Source organism: Equus asinus, chromosome 9, assembly GCF_041296235.1.
Source record: "Equus asinus isolate D_3611 breed Donkey chromosome 9, EquAss-T2T_v2, whole genome shotgun sequence".
NCBI lineage: Eukaryota > Metazoa > Chordata > Mammalia > Perissodactyla > Equidae > Equus > Equus asinus.
In genome coordinates this window covers 41,236,855-41,263,211 of record NC_091798.1, presented here as the reverse complement: position 1 = coordinate 41,263,211, position 26,357 = coordinate 41,236,855, and the positions used below count along the sequence as shown (strand labels likewise).

General features: G+C 40.1%; 1 protein-coding gene across 4 annotated transcripts; it reads right to left on the bottom strand.

Annotated features, from left to right (window-relative positions):
• Window positions 1-26,228, bottom strand: CDC25C (cell division cycle 25C). Of its 4 annotated transcripts, none has more exons than XM_070517304.1 (15): window positions 26,071-26,228; window positions 25,424-25,633; window positions 24,600-24,694; window positions 23,591-23,636; window positions 21,948-21,981; window positions 21,744-21,833; window positions 20,667-20,765; window positions 17,201-17,356; window positions 8,188-8,340; window positions 6,669-6,770; window positions 5,474-5,536; window positions 4,088-4,186; window positions 3,433-3,566; window positions 2,933-3,044; window positions 1-2,745 (listed from the first exon to the last, which is right to left on the bottom strand). In XM_070517304.1, exons 2-15 carry the CDS (start codon window positions 25,615-25,617, stop codon window positions 2,596-2,598), a joined length of 1,527 nt encoding a protein of 508 aa, XP_070373405.1. In that variant the 5' UTR covers window positions 25,618-25,633; window positions 26,071-26,228; the 3' UTR covers window positions 1-2,595. The 4 variants fall into 4 exon arrangements, with proteins under 4 accessions (XP_070373405.1, XP_070373404.1, XP_070373407.1 ...); XM_070517303.1 differs by having other exon boundaries at window positions 24,585-24,694; window positions 26,071-26,209; XM_070517306.1 differs by lacking the exon at window positions 25,424-25,633.
• Between the last annotated feature and the right edge of the window lie 129 nt (window positions 26,229-26,357).

The following is a 26,357-nucleotide window of genomic DNA, read 5'->3' as shown; positions in this document are numbered from 1 at the left end:
CAGTCCAAAAGATTTCCATTCTTTATTACTTGACTTCATGATGGACAAATACCAGTCAGAGCAAGGACACCAGTGCAGAGCTAACCCCCTAAGACGGCCTTGTGCCGAGGTTCTGAGCTAGGGTCTTAGTGTCTACCCTCAGCCTCATTTCCCAAACCCAAGCAACCCTATGACCTGGATTTCTCAAGAACCTACAATTGAGGCTCTTACATATTTAACACCTAATACAGTGCTAACTTAGGAAGACACATTGTTCATTGATGAGGATTTGGTAACAACAAAATTCATTAAGGAGCCATACTGCCTGGGTAAAAATCCAATTCCACCATTCATTAGCTGTGTGATCTTAAACAAGTCACTTAATCCCTCTGTTCCTCAATTTCTTTATCTGTAAAACATGCATAAAAATGACTACCTGCCTCATAGGATTGTTGTAAAAATTAGTTTATATATATAAAATGAGTTCATAAAAAGTTTTGTATGCAGTAAGCAGCTGAAAAGTGTTAGCTACTGTTGGTATTGTTCCTTAAAATAACATGAATCAAATCACACGGTACCTATATAGTTGGAGAACATTAAAAGAAATCATATGGGAAAATGTTGCCCTTTAGGCAAATACAACTTTTCACAAAGTAGATAACTAAGTAAGTTCTAGTTTTTTGTTTTGTAACTCAGAATTTCCACTTAACTGAGATAATTGAAATGTGAACACATGTGCACCAATCTCTTCCCAGGTGGGTCCTTGGTTCTACCTTTCTGGGGAAAATTATCAGGAAATGACCCAATAGGGAAGGCAGTAAGTCGGGGAGCCCTCCTCACACTTGGAAGTGGAGGTGCTTCAAGCAGTTTCCTCCTCACACTAACTAGAGTTCCTTCTTGGGGGTCGGGCAGTGTGGGGGGGGGGGCGCTGGGACAGAGGAGCAGCATCTTTCCCTTGGCCATCCCCACCTAGCGTAGCAGCAGCTTTTCTCTCCCTTTTGCCCCCGGCCCTTCTGAGCTCTGAGCTCAAGGGCTCAGGGAGAAGGCCAGAGAGGTAGCTTCCCTCTGGACAGACAGGCATGAGCTAGGAGAGCTATGACCGGAGGCGGTAGGCTTCAGTGGCTGGCTTAGAGAATACAGCAGTGCCCTCTGCTGTGAAGCATGCATGTGGCACTCCAGGAGCAGAGCACTTGCAAACCGTGCAAAATCAGAGCAGCTACTGCCCTCCTTCCCTCCTGCTCACTTGTAAAAATTCTCTCTGCTCCAGAACCCAGCAAGATGTCATTTTTGTCTCTATTATATCTCAGTCTGGGCTTCAGAGCCCTTGGTCCTTTTCTGGTCCTGTGCTATGACTACTACTAGGATAATACCAGAGAATGACAATGTTCAATCAATTCCACTGCCACCTAGACCAAGTATGGCTGTATCTTACTATGCTGACAGAGCCTACTCGCCTTAAAGAGCTCTAAGAAAGGAAACCCTGAGCTATTGTTGAAGACTGCAGTTCACAAAGTCTCCCTTAAGTCCAACTGATCTTGCTTGGTACTTTTATATTCTTTGATTCCTGTCTTCACATAGCACAAATCTCTACTTCCAAGCATCCTAAATCCTAAACTTGTCTTTGTGAGATGTGAAATGGAGTGGGGAAGAGTCTGGGAAATGGGAAAAGTTAAAATCCCATTGAGACTCTAGATAAGGAACCTTCTGATCTCAACTCAGACCTATCAGCCGCCTTAGAGAATGTCAATCATTGTGGTTTTCTGAGCCTAGATACCAGAGTGCTGAGTCTGGGGCACACTTTCAGCTAACTCATACCATGGAATGATCTAGGAAAGGAAAGCCTGAAATATTGCTGAAAAATGCAGGTTAAAAGGTTTTCCTTAACTCCAGAGCAGTGGTTCTCAAGCATTGGTGTGCATCAGAATCACCTGAAAGGGAGATTACTAAACCCCAAATTTCTAGGCCCTAACCTCAGAGGTTCTTATTTAGTAGGTCTGGGGTGGGGCTCAAAAATTTGCATTTCAAACAAGTTCAGATGATGCTGATAGTCCAGGGCCCAAACTTTGAGAACCACTGGTCTAGAGAAAAGCATCATGGCCTCAGCTCTGAACAGAGATGGTTACACCTTTATGTCTGAAGGAGACTGACCTTATACAGATCTTCTAGGGGCAGACTGGGCTCACAATCACATCCCTCATTCTGCAATGTTTATTTTCCCATTTAAGAAAAAGAGAGAAAGGGAAACAAAGAAGGAAAATACAAAGATGGACAACTCTCTTGCATAGCCAGAAGCACAGGGAGAGAAAGAGCTGGCTGGCTTGTGAGAAGATATGAGTAGTTGGGAAGAGAATGCAACTGCTTCCTGAAGCAACACAAATATGTATGCAACCCAAGGCTACAGCCTTATAGAGCCAGCTCCAGGACTTAACCACAAGCCAGCAGCTTTACTGAAACCTAACCAATCGCCAGGCCTGGGATTCCATTAGTTTGGCAGCCTGTTGATTTGCAGACATCTTTTAACAATCTTGGGTTAATACATAGAAGATAGCCTCTTTCTGCTCAGAGTTTCTACAGTGTCTTTTGACGACTCCCAGGCAGCCAGGGGCTGACCCGTTATCATGGGCTCACGTCTTTCACCAGCAAGGCAATCTGCTCCTGCAGCTGCCGCTCCCCTTCCCACGCTTTGTTCTGGCTCCGACACCTCAGCAGCTCAGCCTTATGGTCCTGGTGATGCATAGGGCAGTAGCTCTGTGGTTCACATAGCTCCTGAAAGGTAAAGGACAGAGTAAGGGATCCTCTAGACTCCTGAACTCTGCCTACTAAGTATAATAAGGAGGCTAAGAAGGAGCAGCAGTTTCTTTTCAGAGGGATTTGCACACCCTGGGAGTTGCATGCTAACGTTGGCTCCCCCAAGTCTGAGTTCCCCTGTTGCCCCACATGCCCTTTCCTTTACCATATATTCTGGAAAGAAATCTCTGTAGCCCCCTTTGAGGATATATAGCTCTGGGTAGTACAATGCAGGATACCGGTTCAGAGCCCTGTCCTCTTCTCTCAGAGAGCGGCACCTTTAGAGAAGATCCAGAGATGGGTGGGGTAGAAAGAAGCAAGGTTAGGATTTCATTGGCCATTTACTGGGGATGGGGAGAAAGACTAGACTATTGCTAACTCCAAAAAGGACCTCCAGATCTCACTGTTCTTGCAAAACAGGTTCAAGTAGCACACTTTCTCCTTTCCTCCATTGATGGCTCATTCCCAATCCTTTTTTCTTCACTGCTCCACATTTTTAAATTGTAGAAACCCTTTCCTTCCACCTCCCTAACATTCTTCAAACTGCAGTAGAAAGCATTTGTTCATTTCAGTCTCTGTCTGAACTGCTCTGGGAAGGTTCCCTGGTTGTAAGTCTCAACTCAAGATCCATTTCCACCACCCGCCCTACCCCATGTAGACACTCACATTCGGGGACCCCTCTCTGAGGAGAATTCACAGTGGAACACGATGATTATTCTTTTCTGGGTGTCCAAAGGGACAACAGGCTTCTTCAGAAAGAAGTTATACAGTTCTTCCTGACTGGACAAGTTTAAGGCTCCCTGTAGAAGAATTTTAGTAAGTACTTCCTTAAGGGCCTGTGGACAGTTCCAAAACTTAGAAATAACTGGGATACCATCTTGGGATGTTTGGGCCAGGAAGGCTAGACTAAAAGCACTTTCAGGGCAGAGACCTAATTATATCTCTCTATCTACCCCCAGGGCCTAGTGTAGAGCTTGGTATGTAGTAGTGCTTGATAGATGTTTGCAGAACTGAACCACCCTAAAGTGTGGAAATCATTGTGAGGAATGCCTATGAGCAGTAAGTGTTTGCAAAGTGTTTCTCAGTCCTTGGGTTAATGCTTTTATTTCCAGGTAGGAGCCCTTGGCTCCTATAGAAAAAAGGGAGATTGGTCTAGGAAGGAAAGAGAAAGTAAATTGTTCAAGATGTACAGAATTAGAACAGGAATGAGGACTTCAGCCTTGATGTACTCCAAACGTATAATCTATGCCCTGGTTTTAGAGTTCATAAATAGAAAGCTATTTCCAGCTCCTCCCTACTAATGACCCCAATGTAACCTCACCTGGATGTGTCCTCCCAGGTACTCATATGGATAGCGGCAATCAATGATATAAAACTTCTCAATCAGACCCTGGAACTTCCCCGACAGCAAGGCAGCCACCTGCACAGAAACTGTGATTGAATACCCTGCCCACTGTCACTCCGAGGGAGAGAAGAGCCAGTCACACAGTTTCTTATTTGCACTCCCTTTAGTCACCCAGGACTCCACTGTATTCCCAACCTCCAAAGTCCTCCTGTGTTTGAAATGTGGCAATGGCTCAACTCCACTCCACATGAGAGGATAAAATAGAAAATGGCCTTTTTGGAGAACCAAAATAGCTGGTATTGCCAGGACACCAGGGAAAACCATATTCAGGCTACTCATCTGGAGGCAGGCATGGCTGCAATCAGCCTCTCAGAAGACACCCAAGGGGCCCAGGTAGCAGCTACAGAAGCCAATTTTGCAAGAAGAAATGGGAGATGGTTCCCCACCCTCCACTGTAAAGGAAGAAAGCAAGTCTTTCAGAAAAGGATATGGAAGGAAAGGGTTAATACCCAGAGGAGGAAACTTAAGCTACTTGTAGGAGTGTAAATTGGTTTAACCTTTCTGGAGGAAACTTTGTGAATACATATAAAAATAAATATAGTTACACTTTGACTCAGCAATTTCTTTTCTAACATCTTAAGTAAACAGGAAAGTACACAAAGATGTGGCACAATAATATTCATCTCAGCATTCTTTTAGGTTATGAAAATATTACAAATAAATATTCAATAATAGGGGTTTGGTTAAATAAATTATACATATCAGTATAATAGAATATTACATAGCCATTAAAAGGATAATACAGATATCTTTTTATTGATATAGAAAGATGTTTACAATGTCTCACTAAGCTAATTGCAACACTACATGTTCATTATGATCCTATTTTTATAAAACATACGCCAGAATAAAATGTGGAAGGCCATAGGAAAATATTACTAGTTGTTATCTCTGGTGGCAAGATTATGGGTAGGGTGACTAAATAATTATTGCACAAACCAGGACACTTTTGAGAATGAAAGACAACACTATTAATAATTACCCTGCATTAATAGGCATAAAAGGGATTATAACATGTAAACCAGGATGTAAGGTCACCCAAATTGGGTGATTTTTCCTTTCTTTTCTTTCTTTCCTTTTCTTTCTTTCTTTCATAACAATTATATATCATTTGTTTCATTAAAAACAAAAGTGACAGAAGAATGGGATAAAAGGGAGTCCTTTAATCCAGCTTCAGCTGAATGAGGAGCCCATGTGAGTAAACACAGTGACAGAAATACAAATGAAAGTGGGGATTTTAGGGACAGAATAGACCAGATGGTAGCTTACGTAACCAGTTACCATCTCCAGAAATCTGCTTACTGTTTCTGGGTTGACGTACTTCAGATCTTGGTGTCTCCCTGACACGGTTGGCAGCACACATACCTAGAAATACCCAACAGCTGAAATAACAGCAAGTTTTCTATACCCAGATTTGAGATCAAAGACCCATATATCATCCTTCTTTCCAAATGACCTTTAAAATCCCAGATGCCTTCAAAAATCAATGGTGTCTATAATATGCATATGCAGCAGTTCTAAGAACTGATTCTAAGGGACTAATTAAGGATGTGTACAAAGTTTTAGATTTAGCTACAAATATGTCCATCTTGGTATAGTTCACAAAAGAAAACTGTAAAAGTAAATATCCTATGAGAAGGGACTCATCAAGAAATTATGGGCAGCCAAAAAAATGAAATACTATGCTATTTAAAAATGATGAAATGATGAAACAGAACTGTTCATTGACATGAAAAGATGTTCCTGATACATCAAATGAGGAAAAAACCCCCAGTGGATCACAAAACTATAAACCATTTTTTTGTGGAAAAACAAAAAATATATCTGTGTATGTGTGTTTGTGAAAAGACAGAGAAAAAAGTCTGGAGGAATATATACCAAGATGTTAAAAGTAATAATACTGTGGTTGATAACCTTTGGGGTAGATTTTATTTTCTACCTTTTCTGTAATCACCAAGAATTATTTACATAATTTTAAAAGATGTTTTTAAAAAGAAAAAAGTAAGGAGCCAGCCCAGTGGCATAGCGGTTACGCTCATGTGCTCCGCTTCAGCAGCCCAGGGTTTGCCGGTTCAGGTCTCGGGCACGGACTTACCCACTGCTTATCAAGCCATGCTGTGGCAGGCGTCCCAGATATAAAATAAAGGAAGATGGTCACAGATGTTAGCTCAGGGCCAGTCTTCCTCAGCAAAAAGAGGAGGATTTGTGGCAGATGTTAGCTCAGGGCTGATCTTCCTCAAAAAAAAAAAAGATAAAGAAAGAAAAAAGTAAAAAGCCTCACACTTTCCTCACTGCTCTAGATTTTCCCAGAACGAACAAGGAATACTTTAGCATCTGAAAGTCTTAGGGCCTAGATCTACCACCACGCACCTTCAGGATATCAAAGAGTACTTAGTGAGGATGCATAATTATACCTAGTGTCTTCTGCAAGCAGAGAAGAAAAGATTCAGATCCAAAATGACTCACCGAAATATAGAATGGATGTAACCAAACTCACCTTGGAGAAATCACCAATCAGATGCCCCTGGTTAGAATCTTCCTCCAACATGTGAGTGATATTAACGTCACAGAGAGAGACTGTCTTCTTTAGACCTAAGCCCTGAAGATGACAAGATTCCTCTCACCCCCAATCCTCACGTTAAAGGTTTAAAAACCAGGGGATGGAAGGAGTGGAGACTCATTAAAAATATGCATACCCTTTGATCTAATAATTCCACTTGTTTTCCTAAGGAGATAAAGATATGCACAAAGATTTGGCTGTAAGGATGGATATCTCAGCATGTTTATAATATAGGAAAATTACTAATAAATTAAATATTCAATAACAGGCTCGTGGTTAAACAAATCATATTTGACATATTATGGATTAGTATTACACCATAAAAAGTATATAGTAGGTTAATTTCATTAACATGAAAATAAGTTTATAATATCATTAAGTAGGTTACAAAATACGTACTTTATAATACTACTTTAATAAGAGAAAAAAAATATTTGCATAGAAAAGTTTTTTGGGGGCCAGCCCTGTGGCCTAATGGTTAAGCTTGGCACACTCTGCTTTGGTGGCCTGGGTTCGGTTCCTGGGTGCAGACCCACAGCACTTGTCAGCAGCCATGCTGTGGTGGTGACCCACATATAAAATAGAAGAAGACTGGCATGGATGTTAGCTCAGGGCAAATCTTCCTCAGCAAAAAAAAAAAAAAGTGTCTGGAAGAAAATACATCAAGTGTTAACAGTAATTATCTCTGGCCTGTGAGATTATGGGCATTTTGCAACTGCTTCTTTTTGCTTATTTGCTTTTTCTATACTGTCATATACTGATTTTATAAAATAGTCAAATATATTTAGATTTTTTTTTTAAGTAGGGGTGGGGGTTGAGGGCTAAGTTTTTCAGAGGTTGTAATCCACGAAACCAGTGTGCTCTATGATGCTGTTTCCAACAGAATGCAGGTAAAAACAGCAGTAAGTATCCTTACCAACCTAAGTTCCTTGTATTCTCTCAGATCTTAAAAAAAAAGAGGGCTGGGAAGACAGCATGACAACGTCATTTCCAAAGAATAATATAACATAGATATTTATTGATAAATATTTTACATATGGATGCAGATGTATAAAAGGGAAAAAGAAAGATGGAAAGAATAAAGAGATAAAGTAAAAGTAGGGGCTGGCCCGGTGGTGTAGCAGTTAAGTTTGTGCACTCTGCTTTGGCAGCCTGGGGTTCACTGGTTTGGATCCCAGGCACCAACCTGCACACCACTTGTCAAGCCATGCTGTGGCAGGTGTCCCACATATAAAGTAGAGGAAGATGGGCACGGATGTTAGCTCAGGGCCAGTCTTTCTCAGCAAAAAAGAGGAGGATTGGCAGCGGATGTTAGCTCAATCTTCCTCAAAAAAAAAAAGTAAAAGTAATGAGGAAGAAGACAAAAAGGATATACTAAAGCAATCTCCATACTAGAAAAGTAGAGAAGACAGTGAAATAAAAGATTAAACAGATTCTCATCTTAAAAAGTTCTTACCTTCCTGAGCTCTCTGTGGCTAGAACAATACTTCTTCTTTACTTTATCTGGTATTGGGTTGTCCTTGAATTTTACCACCTGCTTCAGTATTGGCCTGTTCAAATTCTCTGGCAATGAAGGAGAGCGATACAGCCTGCTTCTGTTCAGAGATGCCTGTTTGGGAATATCAAACCCCTAGGTTCTTACTCCTCAAAGTATGTCTGTAGCCCAGCAGCATGAAATCTCCTGGGAGCCTGTTAGAAATGCAGAATTCCAGGGGCTGGCTGGATGGTGCAGCAGTTAAGTTCGCACGTTCCGCTTTGGCGGCCTGGGGCTTGCCGGTTCAGATCCCGGGTGCGGACATGGCACCGCTTGGCAAGCCATGCTGTGGCAGGCGTCCCACGTATAAAGTAGAGGAAGATGGGCACAGATGTTAGCTCAGGGCCAGTCTTCCTCAGCAAAAAGAGGAGAATTGGCAGCAGATGTTAGCTCAGGGCTAATCTTCCTCAAAAAAAAAAAAGAAATGTAGAATCCCAGATGTTAGGCCTCATCCCAGACCTACTGAATTAAAAATCTGCATTTTAACAAGATGCCCAGGTGATTTCCAGAAACACTCAAGTTTGAGAAGCAATCCCCTAGGTAAGCAACCTGTCTTCCCCTCCTTATTAACATTTTTCTCCTCAGACTGCATGTTCCATCTCCCCTAGATGTTTTAACTCTAGCCAAACCAAATTCTTCAGCTAACTGTCTTATGTGTACCAATTCTGGTAGGAGAAAGCAAACACAAGCTAAGTTCCTCCAGTCATGTGATAAAAAACAAACCCAAGTCCAATTTCTCTATAGGATCCTAAGACACTGACAACAAGATTTAAGGACCCCAACAAAACCAGTCCACATTTTATATAATCAATATTCTACACTTCCTAGGATCCCTGCCAGTTATCTCCCTATGTCTAAACTGCCCTGCTGCAAGCCACTGAGGACTGGACCACATTGCTGGTTGAGCACACCTATTTAGTGGCCTAGAACATGTAAAAATAATCTGGGTCCATCAGGTTCCCTCTTCTGGAAGTCTAACTTGGAAAATGGAGAAACAATTAGGCAGCAGCAGATGCCAATGCTTAAAAGGAAGAAGCCAAGAGATAAAGTAAAGGCCATGAGGCCAACGATGAATAGATGGATGAACCAAAGCTATGGCAGGAGAGGACACATAGTAAAGGATTGAGGAGCAGGCTACCCAGCCTCCGTGACAGACTTCCCTTCCTATAATTTCAATTTTGCCCTGAGAAGAAGGGCAGGGGAGAGGCAGATCAGGATTTCAAATTCGCTGGCCTTGGTGCAATCTTTGTTTATTCTAACCAAAAGAGGCTCTCTAGAACATGGTGTAGGGGCCAGTCCAGTGGTTTAGTGGTTAAGTTCCCCTGCTGTGCTTTAGCAGCTGGGGGTTTGCGGGTTTGGATCCTGGGTGTGGACCTACACACTGCTCATCAAGCCATGATGTGGCGACATCCCACATACAAAATAGAGGAAGATTGGCACAGACGCTAGCTCAGGGCCCATCTTCCTCACTGAAAAAAAAAAGAAACATACCGTAATTGTTAAGCTAAGGGCTTATTTTAAAGAGTTTGGAATTAATTAGCTACTAAGTGAACTATATCCATTTTTTTAGTGTTATATCTAAGAAATCTTTGCCTAACCCAAGGTCACAAAAATTTTCTCCTGTTTTTTTCTTCAGATGTTTTACAGTTTTAGGTTTTACATTTAGGTCTATGATCCATTTTGTGCTAACTTCTACATATGGTGTGAGGGATGCATTGAGGTTTTTGTTTTTGTTTTTCATATGGATTTCCAATTGCTCCAGCACAATTTGTTGAAAAGACAAACTTTTCAACATGTAACTGCCTTTGTATCTTGGTCTAATTATCAGTTGACCATATATGCATGGGTCTGTTTCTTGAATCACTATTCTGTTGCACTGACGCTTTAGAGTTTTGGTAGCTATTATGATGGTGACAATGAAGGTGATAAACATCTTTTTGGGTTTCATATAGTCCAAGGATAAGAAGCCAGAAATAAATGATAGTAGGAAACTACTTTAACAAACAGACACAGCCACTACTCTTCTGACAGACTCTTTCCAATACATTTACATGAAAACAAAGGGAAACATCGCAAACAGGGTCATGGAGGGATGATGATGATGATACTTTAGCTTTGTCTAGTTAGCTGGAAGTTTCCCAGTTCCTAGAAGCTGGTGTGGGGAGACACTAGGACCAGCTGGGATAGATCACACTCAAAATCAATCTATTATTGGTTTTCATTTTTTAAGGAATCATTGGCCTTTCCAAATCTGGGGGTTTTAAGCTCTGAAAAGGCCAGAAAGAAGAAAAGGAAACTTGCTAAGCTTGATTCTACCTGCAAATTTATAAAAGGTTTAATTGAATAATTGAATTATTATTTTGTAAACTAAGGAGGCATCACCATTTCCTCATAGCCTATACACTCATAGGCCTGGCTTCTGTCTGCACTACTCTACTGCTCTTGTCAACAATCTTCATGTTGCCACATGTTGCTTCCACCGAGTTGGCTACTCCCTTCTTCTTTGGCTTCAACAGCACCTCCTAGCTTTTTTCAGTTCGGCTCTAGGGTAGGCGACCCCTATACTAAAAGAACTGTGATGCTTCTCCCTCTCTCTTGCTCCTTCTTAGTCTTCTTTGTCTGGCCTCTTCGCCTACCAAACCTCTAATAGATGATGGATTCATCAAGGCTAGGTCCTGGTCCTTTTCTCTTTTATCTCCTCACTCTTGCCATAGGTGATTTTTTTTTTCTACCCATGAATTAAAATTTTCTCTCTATGCTGATAACTCTCAAATTTCAATCTCCATTCTTCAAGACCTCTGCTCTTACTTCTAACCATCCGTATCCACATATCTGCTTAACGCTTTTTGAGTACCTACTAGGTGACATAGCAGTGAAAGAGAGTGAAAGAGACAGACAAACAAACAAACATACTCTGTACTTCACAACTAGAGTGACCAACTCATCCCAATTTGTCCGGGACTTTCCTAGTTTTGGCATTAAAAGTCCCATATTCTAGGAACTTCCTCAGTTGCAGGCAAACCAGGACAGTTCATCAACCAGTTCTCAACTAAATATCTTCTGCTTGAGGAGGCCTTTCCTAATTACCCCCATTTAAAAGTTCCCTTCTATTAGTCTGTATCTCGGCCCCCATTTTGTTTCTATCATTACACGTGGACAATTTGCAATAGTTAAATTATTTTGTCTGTTATGGCAGTCATTTGCAATTTGGCTACCAAGCATCCTATTTTAGTAAAATCTCAAACTAGATGGGAGGCAGCCCTACCTTCCAATAAAGAGGCCAAAGGGGGAAGATACTCCCTTTTCCATTCTCTTATAGCCAACTAGATATTCCTGCCTGATTTTTGAACCATGATGAGTAACACAAGAGCATGGGATTGGTTGAGACATTTTTATGCATTAGAGTAGAGAATATAGTAGGTGACAGCAAATGTCCCTGAGCAGCAGAGTCCAGCAGCAGGTCAGATTATGTTCTGTGGCAGGGTGCCAGTAACGGTGGCACTGAGTGTCCAGCCAGCAAGTGGTAGCATCCCAAGCACAATGTTCCTACAGAACTTCGGCCAGGCCTTACCTTGTTTTCTGGCCTTCCTGGTAATTCTGAGTTCCCCAGTACCCTCCAGAAAATCCCTTTTCTACTTGAGGTAACTAGAATCAGTTTCTGTTATTTGCAACCAAGAACTCTAACTAGACCATCTATTAACTTGATAAACATGGGTGATTTTTTGTTCTCTGATGTCTCCCTGACAAGAATTTAAACTCCAAGAGAGCATAAATCTAGTCTGTTTTGTTCCCATTGTATCACCAGTGCCTAGCACATTACCTGACAGTTAACAGGTGCTCAATAAATATTTTTTAAATGAATGAATTAGAAATCACTAAGGTTATACCAATCTCCAAGGAGTTCACTGCCTTACACGGTACCTACTTTCATTTAGCATCAAAAAGGCAAACCAATAACAAAAATCCCTACCATTTTTCTAATCTAAAACCTACTGCTATGCATACTCTTATACAGAGGACTCACAATTGAAAATGATCTTATGAGTCACAATCCAAGAAAATGAGCCCATAAAGGGATTTAATATAAAGACTAACAAAATAAATACCTAACAGCCATATGCTGTTCTTCCATGTAAACATACAAAACTTTCAGAGATTTCCTGGCGTCAGTCTATTTTAAATCCACTCTCCTATACCATCTATATGACACAATTCAGAACATATCTGAGACTATGAAAGACCTTCAATCAGCATAGATTCAATTATGTTCACTGTACTGTACTTATAATTTCACAAAAGCATATTAACACACCATAGACAAATTTCCACCAATAAAATTTAAAATAAAAGGACTTTCTTTTTAATCAACATTAAATTCAACTTACTAAATTAACACTGGTTGAGATTTGACCATATTAACTGCAACACTTTGCAAATTAAATACGAAGACTAACTAAAATATATTTGTAAAAGCAACACTAAATGTTTATTTTACATTGTTCTTTTTTTTTTCAGAAGGCCTAGCAAACTTTTCTCTATGCTAACTATCCCTAACTTGCTGTTTTTCCACAAATCTACTCTCCATTATCAGCAAGTCCTCAGAAATGTTTGTTTCAGGAAGGTCACTGTCAATTCTCCCAATACACATCCTGCTCCTTTCACATTATATCTTGGTTCTGTTGTTTTCCCACAAACCAACGAAATTAAAACAAAACAAAATTTAATACTATGTTATAGAACAGTAGCTCTCAAACTTTAATGTGCATCAAAATTACCTGGAGGGATTGTTAAAGCACAGATCATTGGGTCCCAACCCCAGAGGTTCTGATTCAGAAGGTCTGGGGAGGGCCCATAAATCTGCATTGCGAAGAAGTTCCTACCTCTTACAGCTGCCACTACGCCAGGGACCATACTTTATAGAGGGTTCTAGATCTGCACGACCCACTATAGTAACACTAGCCGCAGGTGGGTATTTGCATTAATTAAAACTAAAGAAAATTAAAAATTCAACTCCTCAGTTGTACTAGCCACAATTCAAGTGCTCAATAGCCAGCCACATGTGGTGAGTGGCTATTGTATTGGACAGATATAAAAAAACATTTCCATCATCTCAGAAAGTTTTACTGAACAGCATTGTTCTAGATAATTGATTCACCATCCTTCTTAACGCTTTAGTTCATTCAAACTCAGGGTATTCAACTTTACCGATCTTACACAAAAAGCAACTAACATTATTATATGTCCCTAGGATGACTTTTACTTCCCAGGTATCTTCAGCAGGAAACACCATAATATTGCTAAAAACATAGGCTCTGGAGTCAGGCAGATCTTAGTTTAAATACCGGCTCTGCCACTTGCTAACTTTATGACCTTGGGTAAGAGACTGTACCTCATGGCCTAATGTTCTCCTCTTAAAGAGAGATAATCTTTCAGGACTGATAGGAGAATTAAATGTGATGATGGATGTAAACTGCTCAGCACACGGTGCCTGGTACATTCTAAGTAGTCAATAAATGGGAGCTATTATTATTACTGGGCTTTCATTTTTCCTTTCCACTCTAGCCCATTACTACCCTCAACATTAAAGCCCATGCTACTTCTCTACACTCGTACAAAGTTCACTGACAATCCATGGAGAGTGTGACTTCTCAACTCCTCAAATATTTACACCAAGCTTCTCCTGCATTCCACATTAACCTCTCAACAAACTGAGATGAAAAAAAATCTGCAACCATCCTCTATCACTCCGTCACCAAGAATTCAAATGTGACATGTTCTCAAATTGATTAAAATCTCCCCTGATTCTCACAACTTTCTACACCAGTTCCTTTCTATCTCGTCAGCAATTTTCAATCACATGACTGTTTTTACTTTATTGAGTCTACGCAATGACATTTGGCTCCTGATCCAGGCTTTGGTTCACCATCATCTACTCTCTGCTGCCTTCACTATCAACTAGGCTTCCTTGACCCGTTTTTCATCTACCATTGGCAACCTCCAAGCCTTACTTAGTCACTCCTGGAGTTCCAAAGTGCCTTGCTTCCAGGGAAAAGCATTCTTGTAGGAAGAGAGTATACCATGCAGGTTTGTCTTATAGGACCTCAAAGATACCATTTTATTAGCCTTTTAATAATTCCCTTCCAGTTTCCGAAAGTTGACTATAACTTTATCCACTCTCTTCAAGATCCTCGTGTAACAATTTCCTCTGAGTCATCAGATTACTTAAACTTTCACTTTGCTGAGGACGTCAAGGTCATTGAGCATCCCTGATCTATCAGTCTTCTTCATAACTACACACATTTTGATTCTTACACTATAATAATTAAGCACTTATACTACATCACACTATAATAATTAAGGACTATTAATTGGCAAGTATAATTCTAAATGCTTTATGTGTAATTAACTCATTTAAACCTCACAACAACCCTATGAAATAGTTACTAAAACGATTTCTTTTTTATAGATTAAGGAATTCAGGCATAGGGAGATCGGATAACTTACCCATACAGTTACAAGCGGCAGAGTCAAGCTATGAACCCAGGCGGTCTGGCTCCACAGTCTATACTTTCTAGACCACTATGCTCCATAGACTCCCATGATCTTGACTTTTCCCTCTAATCTCAGATAATTTAAAAGTCACCCTCCAATCCGGGCTGGGAATGGTCCACAGATAGGGCTAGTTAGCTTTCGCTATTATGTTTTAATTTTTTACAAGGAGAATATCTTCAAGTATAATTTGTGAATTAAAAAATGTATAAAATGGGGCCAGCTCCGTGGCTGAGTGGTTAAGTTCACGCGCTCCGCTGCAGCGGCCCAGGGTTCAGATCCTGGGCATGGACATGGCACCGTTCCTCAGGCCACGTTGAGGCGGCGTCCCACATGCCACAACTAGAAGGACCTGCAACTAGGATATACAACTGTGTACCGGGGTGGGTGGTGGGGGGACGGTTGGGGAGATAAAGCAGAAAAGAAAAAAAAAAAAAAGATTGGCAACAGTTGTTAGCCCAGGTGCCACTCTTAAAAAAAAAAAAAGGAAGATTGGCAACAGTTGTTAGCCCAGGTGTCAATCTTAATAAAAAAAAAATGGGGCCGGTCTGGTGGTGCAGCGGTTAACTTCGCACGTTCCGCTTAGGCAGCCTGGGGTTCGCTGGTTAGGATCCTGGCTATGGACATGGTACCGCTCTGCAAGCCATGCTGTGGTAGGCGTCCCACATGTAAAGTACAGGAAGATGGACATGGATGTTAGCTCAGGGCCAGTCTTCCTCAGCGAAAAGAGGAGGATTGGCAGCAGTGAGCTCAGGGCTAACCTTCCTAAAAAAGAAATGTATAAAATGACCTACTACAAAGCTACAGTAATCAAAACTATGGTACTGGTATAAAGACAGACATAAGACCAACGGACTATAATACAGAGTTGAGAAATAAACCTTCACATATATGGTCAAATGATTTTCAACAAAGGTATCAAGACCATTCAATAAGGAAAAGATAGTCTTTTCAACAAATGGTGATGGGAAAACTGGATATCCACATGCAAAAGAATGAATATGGGACCCTGACCTAACTCTAGACACAAAAATTAACTCAAAATGGATCAAGACCCAAATTTAAGCAATAAAACTATAAAACTCTTCAAAGAGTTTCTGTTTGGGGTGTTGAAAAAGTTCTAGAGATGAATAAGTACATTCTCAACAACAGGAAGATACTTAACGCCATCAAATTGTATACTTAAAAATAGTTAAAGGGTAAATTTTATGAATATTGCAGTTTACCACAATAAACAAATGTATAAAATGAGTAAGTACATAAAATTGACCCCTCTGTTGGTGTCCTAGATTTCTCCTTTCTGATTCTTGAACAATGTTATTCCTGTATGTATCCACTACTTCATTATGTCTCCTCAGTAGCTAGCACTCCTTCTTCAAGAGCTCTTTCTCTCTGCCTTTAAACTTGGAGTCATTAGCCTTCATTTTCTCCTCTATGCAGATGGTCCTGAAATGTACATTTCCAGTCCTGATGGCTCCAATGCCTCATTCAGTATTTCCATTTAAATTTCCTTTGCCACCTCTAACTCAAATGTTCCAAACAGAACACCTTAGTCTCTTTGATTTCACCTTTCTTTGCAAATTCATTATAGCACCACCATTTCTCTAGTTACTTAAAGTTAAAAATAGTACCCTTCTAAACTCCTAGGTCCTTTTTTCATATCACTCTGTCATTCATAGCACTTTTGACAAGCTATCATTATGACAAACTGGTTTTAATACTTTATCATATTCACAACAATCCTATTGAGGAGGTATCCTTTTATTATTATGCTCTCCATTTTATAAAGGAGAAACTGAGCCCTAAGAGTGTTTAAGTGTCTTGCTCCTGGTCATGACACTAAACAAGAGAATAAGACTAGAATCTACTATATCACATTTGCCTTGCATAATGAAAAAATTTAAAAAACACATCCCTACACATATTTGTCTCAAAGAAATGAAGTTGATTCAGAAATGCTAAATGCCTCAGAAACTATCTTTGACAAATCAGTATGTGATCAATAAGCCATAGGCTTCAGATATTCCTCCCAGTGATATGGGGAGGATAAAAGAAGACAAAAAGATACACTGTAAAATACCTGAAAAATCATGCTAGGTATATTCCATCCATTACCACTATTCTAGAGGCATCACTTACACCAGATTACATTGATGGTGATCAACTCAAACTAACTAGAGCCTTCTCATCCAGCAATAAGAAGAATCCCACGGTAACCTTATACCCTATCAGTCAGGTAACCCTTAGAGTGTAAAGACAGTATCTTCTTGATCTCTGCAGACCTACCACTTAGTACAGTGACTGCAACATGTTAGATATACAATATTGTTTATTCAAGAATGAAGGAAGATGAAAAATGCAAAGATACCATAAGAGAGCACTTTACCTTGGCCTCTTCTTGATCATCCAGGGAAAACTCCATCAATTCATCTGAAAACTCCTCTGTCTGGTCTTCTAGTTCTGGATTTTTATCCAGTTTTGGAACTCTAGTAATGGGGCTGCCCAGATATTTCATTTCATTTTCCACCAAGTTTCCATTGTCCTGTCAAGTATACTGACTATTAAAAACTACCCAGGACCTTTACCTTATACCATATACAAAAATTAACTCAAAATGAATCAAAGACCTAAATGTAAGAGCTAAAACTATAAAACTATCAGAAGAAAATATTGGGGGAAAGTTTCATGACATTGGATTTGGCAACAATTTCTACACAGGCAACAAAAGAAAAAATGGATAAATTGGACTTCATCAAAATTAAAAACCTTTGTGCATCAACGAATACTATCAACAAAGTGAAAAGGCAACCATCAGAATGGGTGAAAATATTAGCAAATCATATATCTGATAAGGAATTAATATCAAGAATATGTAAAGAACTCCTATGACTCAACAACAGAAACAAACAGGACATTTCTCCCAAGAAGATATACAAATGGCCAATTAGCCCATGACTACATAACTTGTAGTCATTTTGTTGTTGCTAGTGCCATTGAGTTGATTCCAACTCCTAGTGATCATGGGTACAGCAGAGTGGAACCCTGCCCTGTCTTTTTGCACTATCCTCTCATCTTCAGGCGCTATATCAAGCAATGCCCCGCTACTATTCATAGGGTTTTTGTGGCCAATTTTTTTGGAAGTGGGTGGCTAGGTCCTTCTTCCTAGTCTGTAAGCTCCACTGAAAACCTGACCACCATGGGTGACACTGCTGGTATTTGAAATACTGGTGGCATAGCTTTCAGCATCCCAGCAACATGCAGCTGCTACAGTATGACAACCAACAGTTGACTGGTGTGGTTCCCTGACCGGGAAACGAACCCTGGGTGCAGCCGTGAGAACGCTGTATCTTAACCACCAGACCACCAAACTAGTCATTAGAGAAATGCAAATCAAAACCACAATGAGATACCACTTCATATCCATTAGAAGAGGTATTAAAAAAAAACCTCAGAAAATAACAAGTGTTGGTAAGGACATGGAGAAATTGGAACTCTTGGGCATTGCTGTAGGAAATGTCAACTGGGGCAGCTGCTATGGATAAAAGTATGACAGTTCCCCCCAAAATTAAACATAAAATTACCATATGATCCAGCAATTCCATTTCTGGGTGTATACCCCAAAGAACTGAAAGCAGGGATTTGAACAGATATTTGTATACTAATGTTCATAGTAGCATTATTCACAATGGCCAAAAGGTAGAAACAACCCAAATATTTACTGACAAATTAAGGGATAAACAAAATGTGGTATATGCACACAATGGAATATTATTCAGTCATAAAAAGGAACGAAATTCTGATATATTCTACAACACAGACGAACCTCGAAGACATTATGTTAAGTGAAATAAGCCAGATACAAAAGGACAAATGTTGTATGATTCCACTTACATGAAGTACCTAGAGTAGTCAGATTCATAGAGACAGAAAGTAGACTAGAGATTACCAGGGGCTGGGGGGAGGGAGGAAGGGGGAATTATTGTTTAATGGGTAGAGAGCTTCTGTTTCAAATGATGAAAAAATTGTGGAAATGCACAGTGGTGATGGTTGCACACAACACTGTGAATATACATAATGCCACTAGACTGTACACTTAAAAATGGATAAAATGGCAAATTTTATGTTATGTATATTTTACCACATTAAAAAAAAATCACACACACAAAAGACTATCCAGTAATTTACCATGTTCCAAGTCTTCCCTTCCTCCAAGAAATAAAAAACATGAAACATGATCAACTTTATCTACTTAGGACAGGATATATTAAAATGGCTTTCCCATAGGATTGAGATTAGAATCCAAATCTCTTGAGTATCCTGAGTCCATAGTCTATTAAAAGCAAATGAGTGCTTGGGTGACTTAAGACTCTAGTAGCTAAATGGACAAATGACACAATCATTCATCAGAGGAAATATACATGGCTAATATTCACATGAAATCACTACTAATTATTATTATTATTATTTTTTTGCTGAGGAAGGTTGGTTCTGAGCTAACATCTTTTGCCAATCTTCTTTTTACTTGGGGAAGATTGTCACTGAGGTAACATCTGTGCCAATCTTCTTCTATTTTGTATGTGGGACACTGCCACAGCATGGCTTGATGAGCTGTGCAGAGGTCCATGCCTGGGATCCAAACCTGTGAACCCTGGGCTGCTGAAGTAGAGCATGCAAACTTAACCACTATGCCAGCAGGCAAGTCCCTGAAATCACTACTAATTATTTTTAATGTTGAATAAAATTTTTTACCCAATTAGTAATTTTTTAAAAATCGTAACAAATCATTTATCCAAATGAGCTATGGATTGCTCATTAAAATGTAAGTTCTTATAAACTTTTTTGGAAAGGAATTTGGCAATATGTATCAAAAGTCTTGGGGCCAGCCCAGTGGCACACGATTCAGTTCACACGTTCTGCTTCGGCTGCCCGGGATTCGCCAGTTCAGATCCCAGGTACGGACACGGCACCACTTAGCAAGCCATGCTGTGGTAGGCGTCCCACATATAAAAAAAAAATAGAGGAAGATGGGCATTGACGTTAGCTTAGTGCCAGTCTTCCCCAGCAAAAATAGGAGGATTGGCGGCAGATGTTAGCTCAGGGCTAGTCTTCCCCCCACCCAAAAAAAAAAAAGCCAAAAAAAATAAAAATCTTAAAAACATTTATATCCCTTAACCCAATAATTACAATTCTTGGTACTAATCCCCTAAAGAAAGAAAAAAAAATCTGACATACAGGCAAAGATTTATGCTCAAGAACTTACAAGAGACCATTATTTATAAAAGCAAAATTTGGATACCACTAAGTGTCCAACAATGACCAAGTAATTAGGTAAATTATGGTCCATTTATCAGAATAAAAGTATCTGTTAAAAAATAAAATTTATTAAGAGTTTTAATATTAACTTTAAAAATAGGATATAAAGTTATATGTAGGATATGACCTCAACTTTGTAAAACTTTACACACAATTAAAAGATTGAGAAGCAATAAGTAAAATGTTAACAGTGGCTTTTCTCTATGAGATAGCTATTTTCTTTTTTATACTTTCCTATATTTTTAAACCTTTTTCACAATTGGCACACAGTACTTTTAAAATCAGGGGGGAAACACTTAAAGAACAAAGAAGAAATTTCTTAAAAGGCCTAACAATTTTTTCTCCCCTTTAAAATTTAAACAAATAGAAAGATTAGAGGACATACGTCTCCTCCCTTTCCCTGGTCAAACGTTATTTCTCCAACCCTTTTGCTCAGTCAAGCCAGCTTAGAAAAACTCAAAGGGTCATAAATCCAGACCTGCTATCCTATACCCCACAACACTTCAGCTGACCCTTGATGACAATGTCCAGTGACTCACCAGTAGAGAAAGCGGAGACATATAAGGCCCCTCTGGTCTCTTTCGAAACTTCAGGTTCCTGGGTGCCCACCACTCTAAAGGCCTTGAAGTGTTGTTTTCCTGCATAAGAAAAACTACATTTGCTGGAGGAAGAGAAGTGCTGGCAGGCCCTGGTAAAAACATTTCATCTGGTGAAGCCATGAATAGCCCTCATGAAACACATTAAAGGTAATCAAGGTTGACCCTATATCCTGAGGATATAAATTATGCTTTGGATTTGATGTACACTATGTAGATTTGCTTTAGAGGATGCTAACTTTATGATTAAAGCAAAAGGAATAGAGGAAAAAAAGAGCTGACTGGGGACAGGATGGTGAGATTTTTAAAAAGTGATTTTAAAGGGAGATTAGAAGGACAGTATTAAATCAAGAAAAAGCTGATTAGAACAGCCAAAAACATAGGCATAACTTAGTCAATGTGAGAAAAGAAGAACAGCAGCTATCCTTTATAGATATTGACTTGGGGGAAAGGGTGGAAGGCAGGGACGAGAAAAAGATGGCTAGAAAAGGGGATCAGTTGAAGGGATTAGTTAGAGAATTATCTTAATGATTAGGTGGCTCTGAAGGAGGCCCTGAGGCTTAGACAAAAAGGTCCATGGCTTTCTTAGAACAGGGGCTAAGAAACTAAGAGGGAAATAAAAAGAAATTAAGAAATCCAGACTTGTATGTGAAACCATGCAAAAAGTATGTGAACAAGTTACATACATTATCTCTCTCTGTTTAAAAAAAAAAAGAGAGAATTTATCTCTAAATTCCTAATACTACAGTACTAGAGATTTTTGTCCTTAAACCAATCAACTGAACATGAGTAATAATGGCCTGCTGTGGAAGACTTGGAGCTAGGTTTTTATCCTAGGGTCAAACTTTAAAGAGAAAAAAACAAAACATACCATAAAGAATTTTTTTCCTATAGTGATGCAGTTTGTTTGTCTAGCGAACTGAGGCATAAACAGCTCTAGGTCTCATAATGACACTGATGAGTTGCTCCACTCAAAGAAAGAAAACTGCTAACGTATCTAGGTTTCCATTAAACACTCACATTTTCCTTATTTGTGGATGAGCTACATATCACATCTTTCTTCTTGTTGCTGTGGTCCAAGGCATTTGGAGTGCTACAAAGCAGCTGTGCCTACAAGAGACCATTTTTTGAGACCATCTAGCATCTTCAAGCCACAGCTGAGCTGGAAAGCCTCTGCATCCCACCTGAGAAAGAAACCCCACCCAAGAAAGAAGGGCTACTTACTGGGCTGCATTTTATAACGTTCTGGTGATGATTCCTATAGATCAAAAGAACTGCAGTTAGTTAAGCCCCAAATACTGTTTGGTTATTCTTCAGTGGCTCGGGGCATCCCAACTTTTCCTTTCTTCCATTCTAGGAGTCCTATATCTAGTTATGTCTCCTCCGATAACAATACATAGGGTGCTCTCTGTGGTAAATATCAAGACATTAAGTGACATAACTATATATATATATATATATACACACGCATCAAAGATGATGAGTTTGTCCTATATCTTATGTAGACAAATTAAACAATTTAGTAATTTTCCAGCATTGACTATTGGGAGCTAATATTTACTTTTTATGAATTTCTATCCTCCCTCCCAGGATTTTATCCAGTCTACATGGGTTAAGACATTTTAAGCAATTCAAAGAAAATACAAGCAATACAAAGTGAAATTTTCACATGTATTGATAAAAATAGTCATGGAAAGCCTTCCCTCGTGCACCAATGTAGCACCTAATTTACCTCAGCATCAAAGGATAAAGTTCTAAAAAGATTAACACAGTCAAATGGAAAACTTACAATGAGTTTAATAAGTTAAGAAGTTGAATTAAAATTACTTTTCATTCCTTGAGTATTCTCTGATTGAACATTTTAAGATCTTCAACAAAGAATCCTCATGAGTAATAATAACAAATATTATTAAATGCTTGGTATGTTCTAAGGATTAAATTTCCCTACAATGGCTGTTTATCAGAAGTGTTATTATTTTTTTAAGATTTTTTTTTCCTTTTTCACCCCAAAGCCCCCCGGTACATAGTTGTATATTCTTCGTTGTGGGTCCTTCCTTGTGGCATGTGGGACGCTGCCTCAGCGTGGCTTGATGAGCTGTACCATGTCCGCACCCAGGATTCGAACCAACGAAACACTGGGCTGCCTGCAGCAGAGCACGCGAACTTGACCACTCGGCCACGGGGCCAGCCCCCTAAGATTTTTTTTAAATTTTTTTCCTTTTTCTCCCCAAAGCCCCCCAGTACACAGTTGTATATTCTTAGTTGTGAGTCCTTCTAGTTGTGGCATGTGGGATGCTGCCTCAGCGTGGCATGATGAGCGGTGCCATGTCCACGTCCAGGATTCGAACTGACGAAACACTGGGCCGCTGCAGCAGAGTGCGCGAACTTAACCACTTGGCCACGGGGCTGGCCCCAGAAGTGTTATTATTATCTCTTTATTATTACTTCTTTATCATGAACAAAGAAACTGAGGTCCCATGAAGTTAACAGACTTGTCAGAGCCACAGTTGGTGAAGCAGTAAGCCACTGGAATCCAGACTCTCTGATTCCAGAGCCTACACTCTGCACTTTTAACCACTAAGATATAGCACTACTCACATGCAGATAACAGACTATGCCTAAGTGCAGTATTCCATTTTCCTCCATTTTTAAAGATAATACTGATTTATGTGATGGTTAAAATGAGTAGCCTTCATTTTCACAACACTATTCAGACCCAGGAAACTTAAAAACCTTTCAAGGGAAGGATCTAGGCCTTCAGGCCCACTTACACCCAAAGTGACACATTCTATACTCTGCATAGTCTAAATAGGATAAAATCCCCGTGTCAGTATTCAGCATGGGGTTCATTTAGCAAAAGAACTTACATCGCAGATAATTGTATCTCCTGAGGTCCTGAAGAATTCAAGTGACCTGCAAACAGATATGAAGAGTTATTCTTGTCCATGCATCTTGTCTTTCCTTCTGATATCTTCATTACCAGTAAGTCATATTAATTTCAAAAGCTGACCTTTTGAACACAAAGTCTCTTGATAGGTACCAATTTCATGGTACAAGGTAGCAGGGTACAAGGTACAAGTTCGTGGAAATTTAAGAATTTACACGTGTCACTGAAAGAAGAAAAGTTAGGAAGCAGTACACTATGTTAACCTACAGAGATTTTTTTCGTGAGTAGAAAAGAAAGCTTACCACTCAGTAAATCTAAAATTAGAACAAATACTAAAATGGTTGACTAATAAAACATATTTCTTTCAGGCACAGGCCTTATAAAAACACATAAGAATTAGTTAATAAATTTTTCTTTCTTTTTTTTTTTGAGGAAGATTAGACCTGAGCTAACTGCTGCCAATCCTCCTCTTTTTTGCTGAGGAAGACTGGCCCTGAGCTAACATCGGTGCCCATCTTCCTCTACTTTATATGTGGGATGCCTACCACAGCATGGCTTGCCACGTGGCGCCATGTCTGCGCCCGGGATCCGAACCAGCAAACCCCAGGCAGCCCAAGCGGAATGTGCGCACTTAATTGCTGCATCACCTGCTGACCCCAAAGTTTTTCTTTATGTGGGTTTCTTTGCCTCTGCTGAGATTAGACTAGGGCATAAAACTCATCTTAACTACTACTTTCATTCTCACAATCAATCAGTCAACACATATTCCTTCCTGTCTAACTTTTCAAATGCAAAGTGGCTCCTATTAGTGTGATCTTTCTCTTCCCATTGGTTTAATCATTCTCCTCAAAAATCTTCTGGGTACCCAAAAAATTCCAACTTCAAGGCTCGCTACCTATCTTTATCACCTTCCATCTCTATCCTTCTACCCTGCCCTCCCCCTTAAAAGTTATTCTTTCCCTTGAGGCCTTTACCTCCCTTCTCCCTACCAGTTTCATCATGGTCTGCAGAAGTGGTAAGCTGAGTGGCAGACATCTCTCCACCGCTAAGATTCGAAAGATCAAGGCAACATTTTGGGGTTCCTCTGTTGAGACAATAATACATCAAGATTCCCATTAAGTTGTAATATCCTTAAAAGACAAAGATCGTGTTATCCTCTTGTTTTGAAACACCTCTCAATGACTATCACATAATCTGAACAGTGTCCAAATAAATCTAATTGCTTTTGGAAATATCTCAGACTAGGATGAGAAAACTCTCTTACCTTTTCTCTACTCCAATAATCTGTACCTCATTTTCTCCTCACCCACATATTGAGACAAGATAATTTTTTAAATTAAGAACCAAAGTTCATTGGCCAAGATAGGTCTTGACCCCACATCTTCTGCCCTTGTGCACCATGAGTACATAAATTTGATTTCTCCCTGCAATCTTTAGTACTTTTCAGGTCCATAACTCTGCAACTTTGTTTGCTAGCTGAGGCATCAGGGCATGACCAAAATTTAAAGTACAATAACAGTAACACTAATATTGATACCACTAAAGTGACCAACTCACACAATGCAAGAGTTTTCAAAGACTTTTCCCAGACATCACATCATTTGATTCTCGCAAGATTCTCATAAGATAGGATAGTATTATTATTTCTATGTCACAGAAAAGAAGCCTGAGACTCAAAAGGGTCACATAGTTAGTCAAGGGCAGAGCTGACACTTAAACTGTCATCTTTGAGCCCGCATAGTTAAAAACAAAAACAAAACCTAAAACTGTTTAGAAAAGCAAAGGAGATAAGGTCTGAAAAGAAAAGCTTTACCCAGACAAAATGCTTAGGTGTCCAGAATCACCAAAGAGTTTGTCCACTGGCGTTCTAGGGAGATCTGGACAGACGGTAAAGGAAGTGTCTCTCTCCAGGAGCAGGTTTAATATCTTCCTCTGATTGGATCTAAAACTAGGTCCTGAGCCCGGGCTTCCTGGCTCTCTCGTGAATGAGAAGAGTTCTGCAGACATGGTCTCCGAGCTCTCACTAAGAAAAACAATAAAACCTAGCTAAGAGGCGAACGTCGTCTATATTGACTAGCTGTCACAGCCTCCCCGACCCTTCCCAGCAGCGGCGAGCGGATCGGTATCGGAGGAGGGGCATCCCCAAACCGTGAATCACAACTTGGCTTGATGGTTAAATCGCACTTGCCCGAAGCGGCTTGGCCTTTTCGTCGGAACCTGAATTTACCGAGAGGCAATCTCAGGACCTTAAAGAGGGAAAAAACCCTTTGGTTCCGGGCCACACAGCTCGTGATTCCTGACCGGAAGGAATTCACCTCTCCTAACTCGTGATAATGCCTATTAGGTCTTCCGAACTTCCGTTTGCGGGGCCCGGACCGGACCCTGAGGGACCATGGGGTCTCGGCGATTCTGTAGCGGAGACGACTCCGGGCTAACCGCAGGTTTGAGTCTGAGACCTACCTTCAGGAGAAAGGGAGTGGATGGGGATCAGACACAAGTGAAGACTGGAGCAGAAGTAAAGGAAATCTGGAGAAAGGAAGCGATTAACCAGGCTACAATTCTGCTTCTCGACTGGATAGGCCAGGGTCAGGATTTGCCGCTTCTCTCCGCATAGAGTCGAAGCTACAGCTTGCGTGCGAGGATATCAACTGCCACAGACCTTGACCATTCAAACCTTCCGCCCTCCCAATAACCTATCCCGCTCGCCTCTAAACTGCGTCAGCCAATCTCCGCGCGTCCGCCCAGAC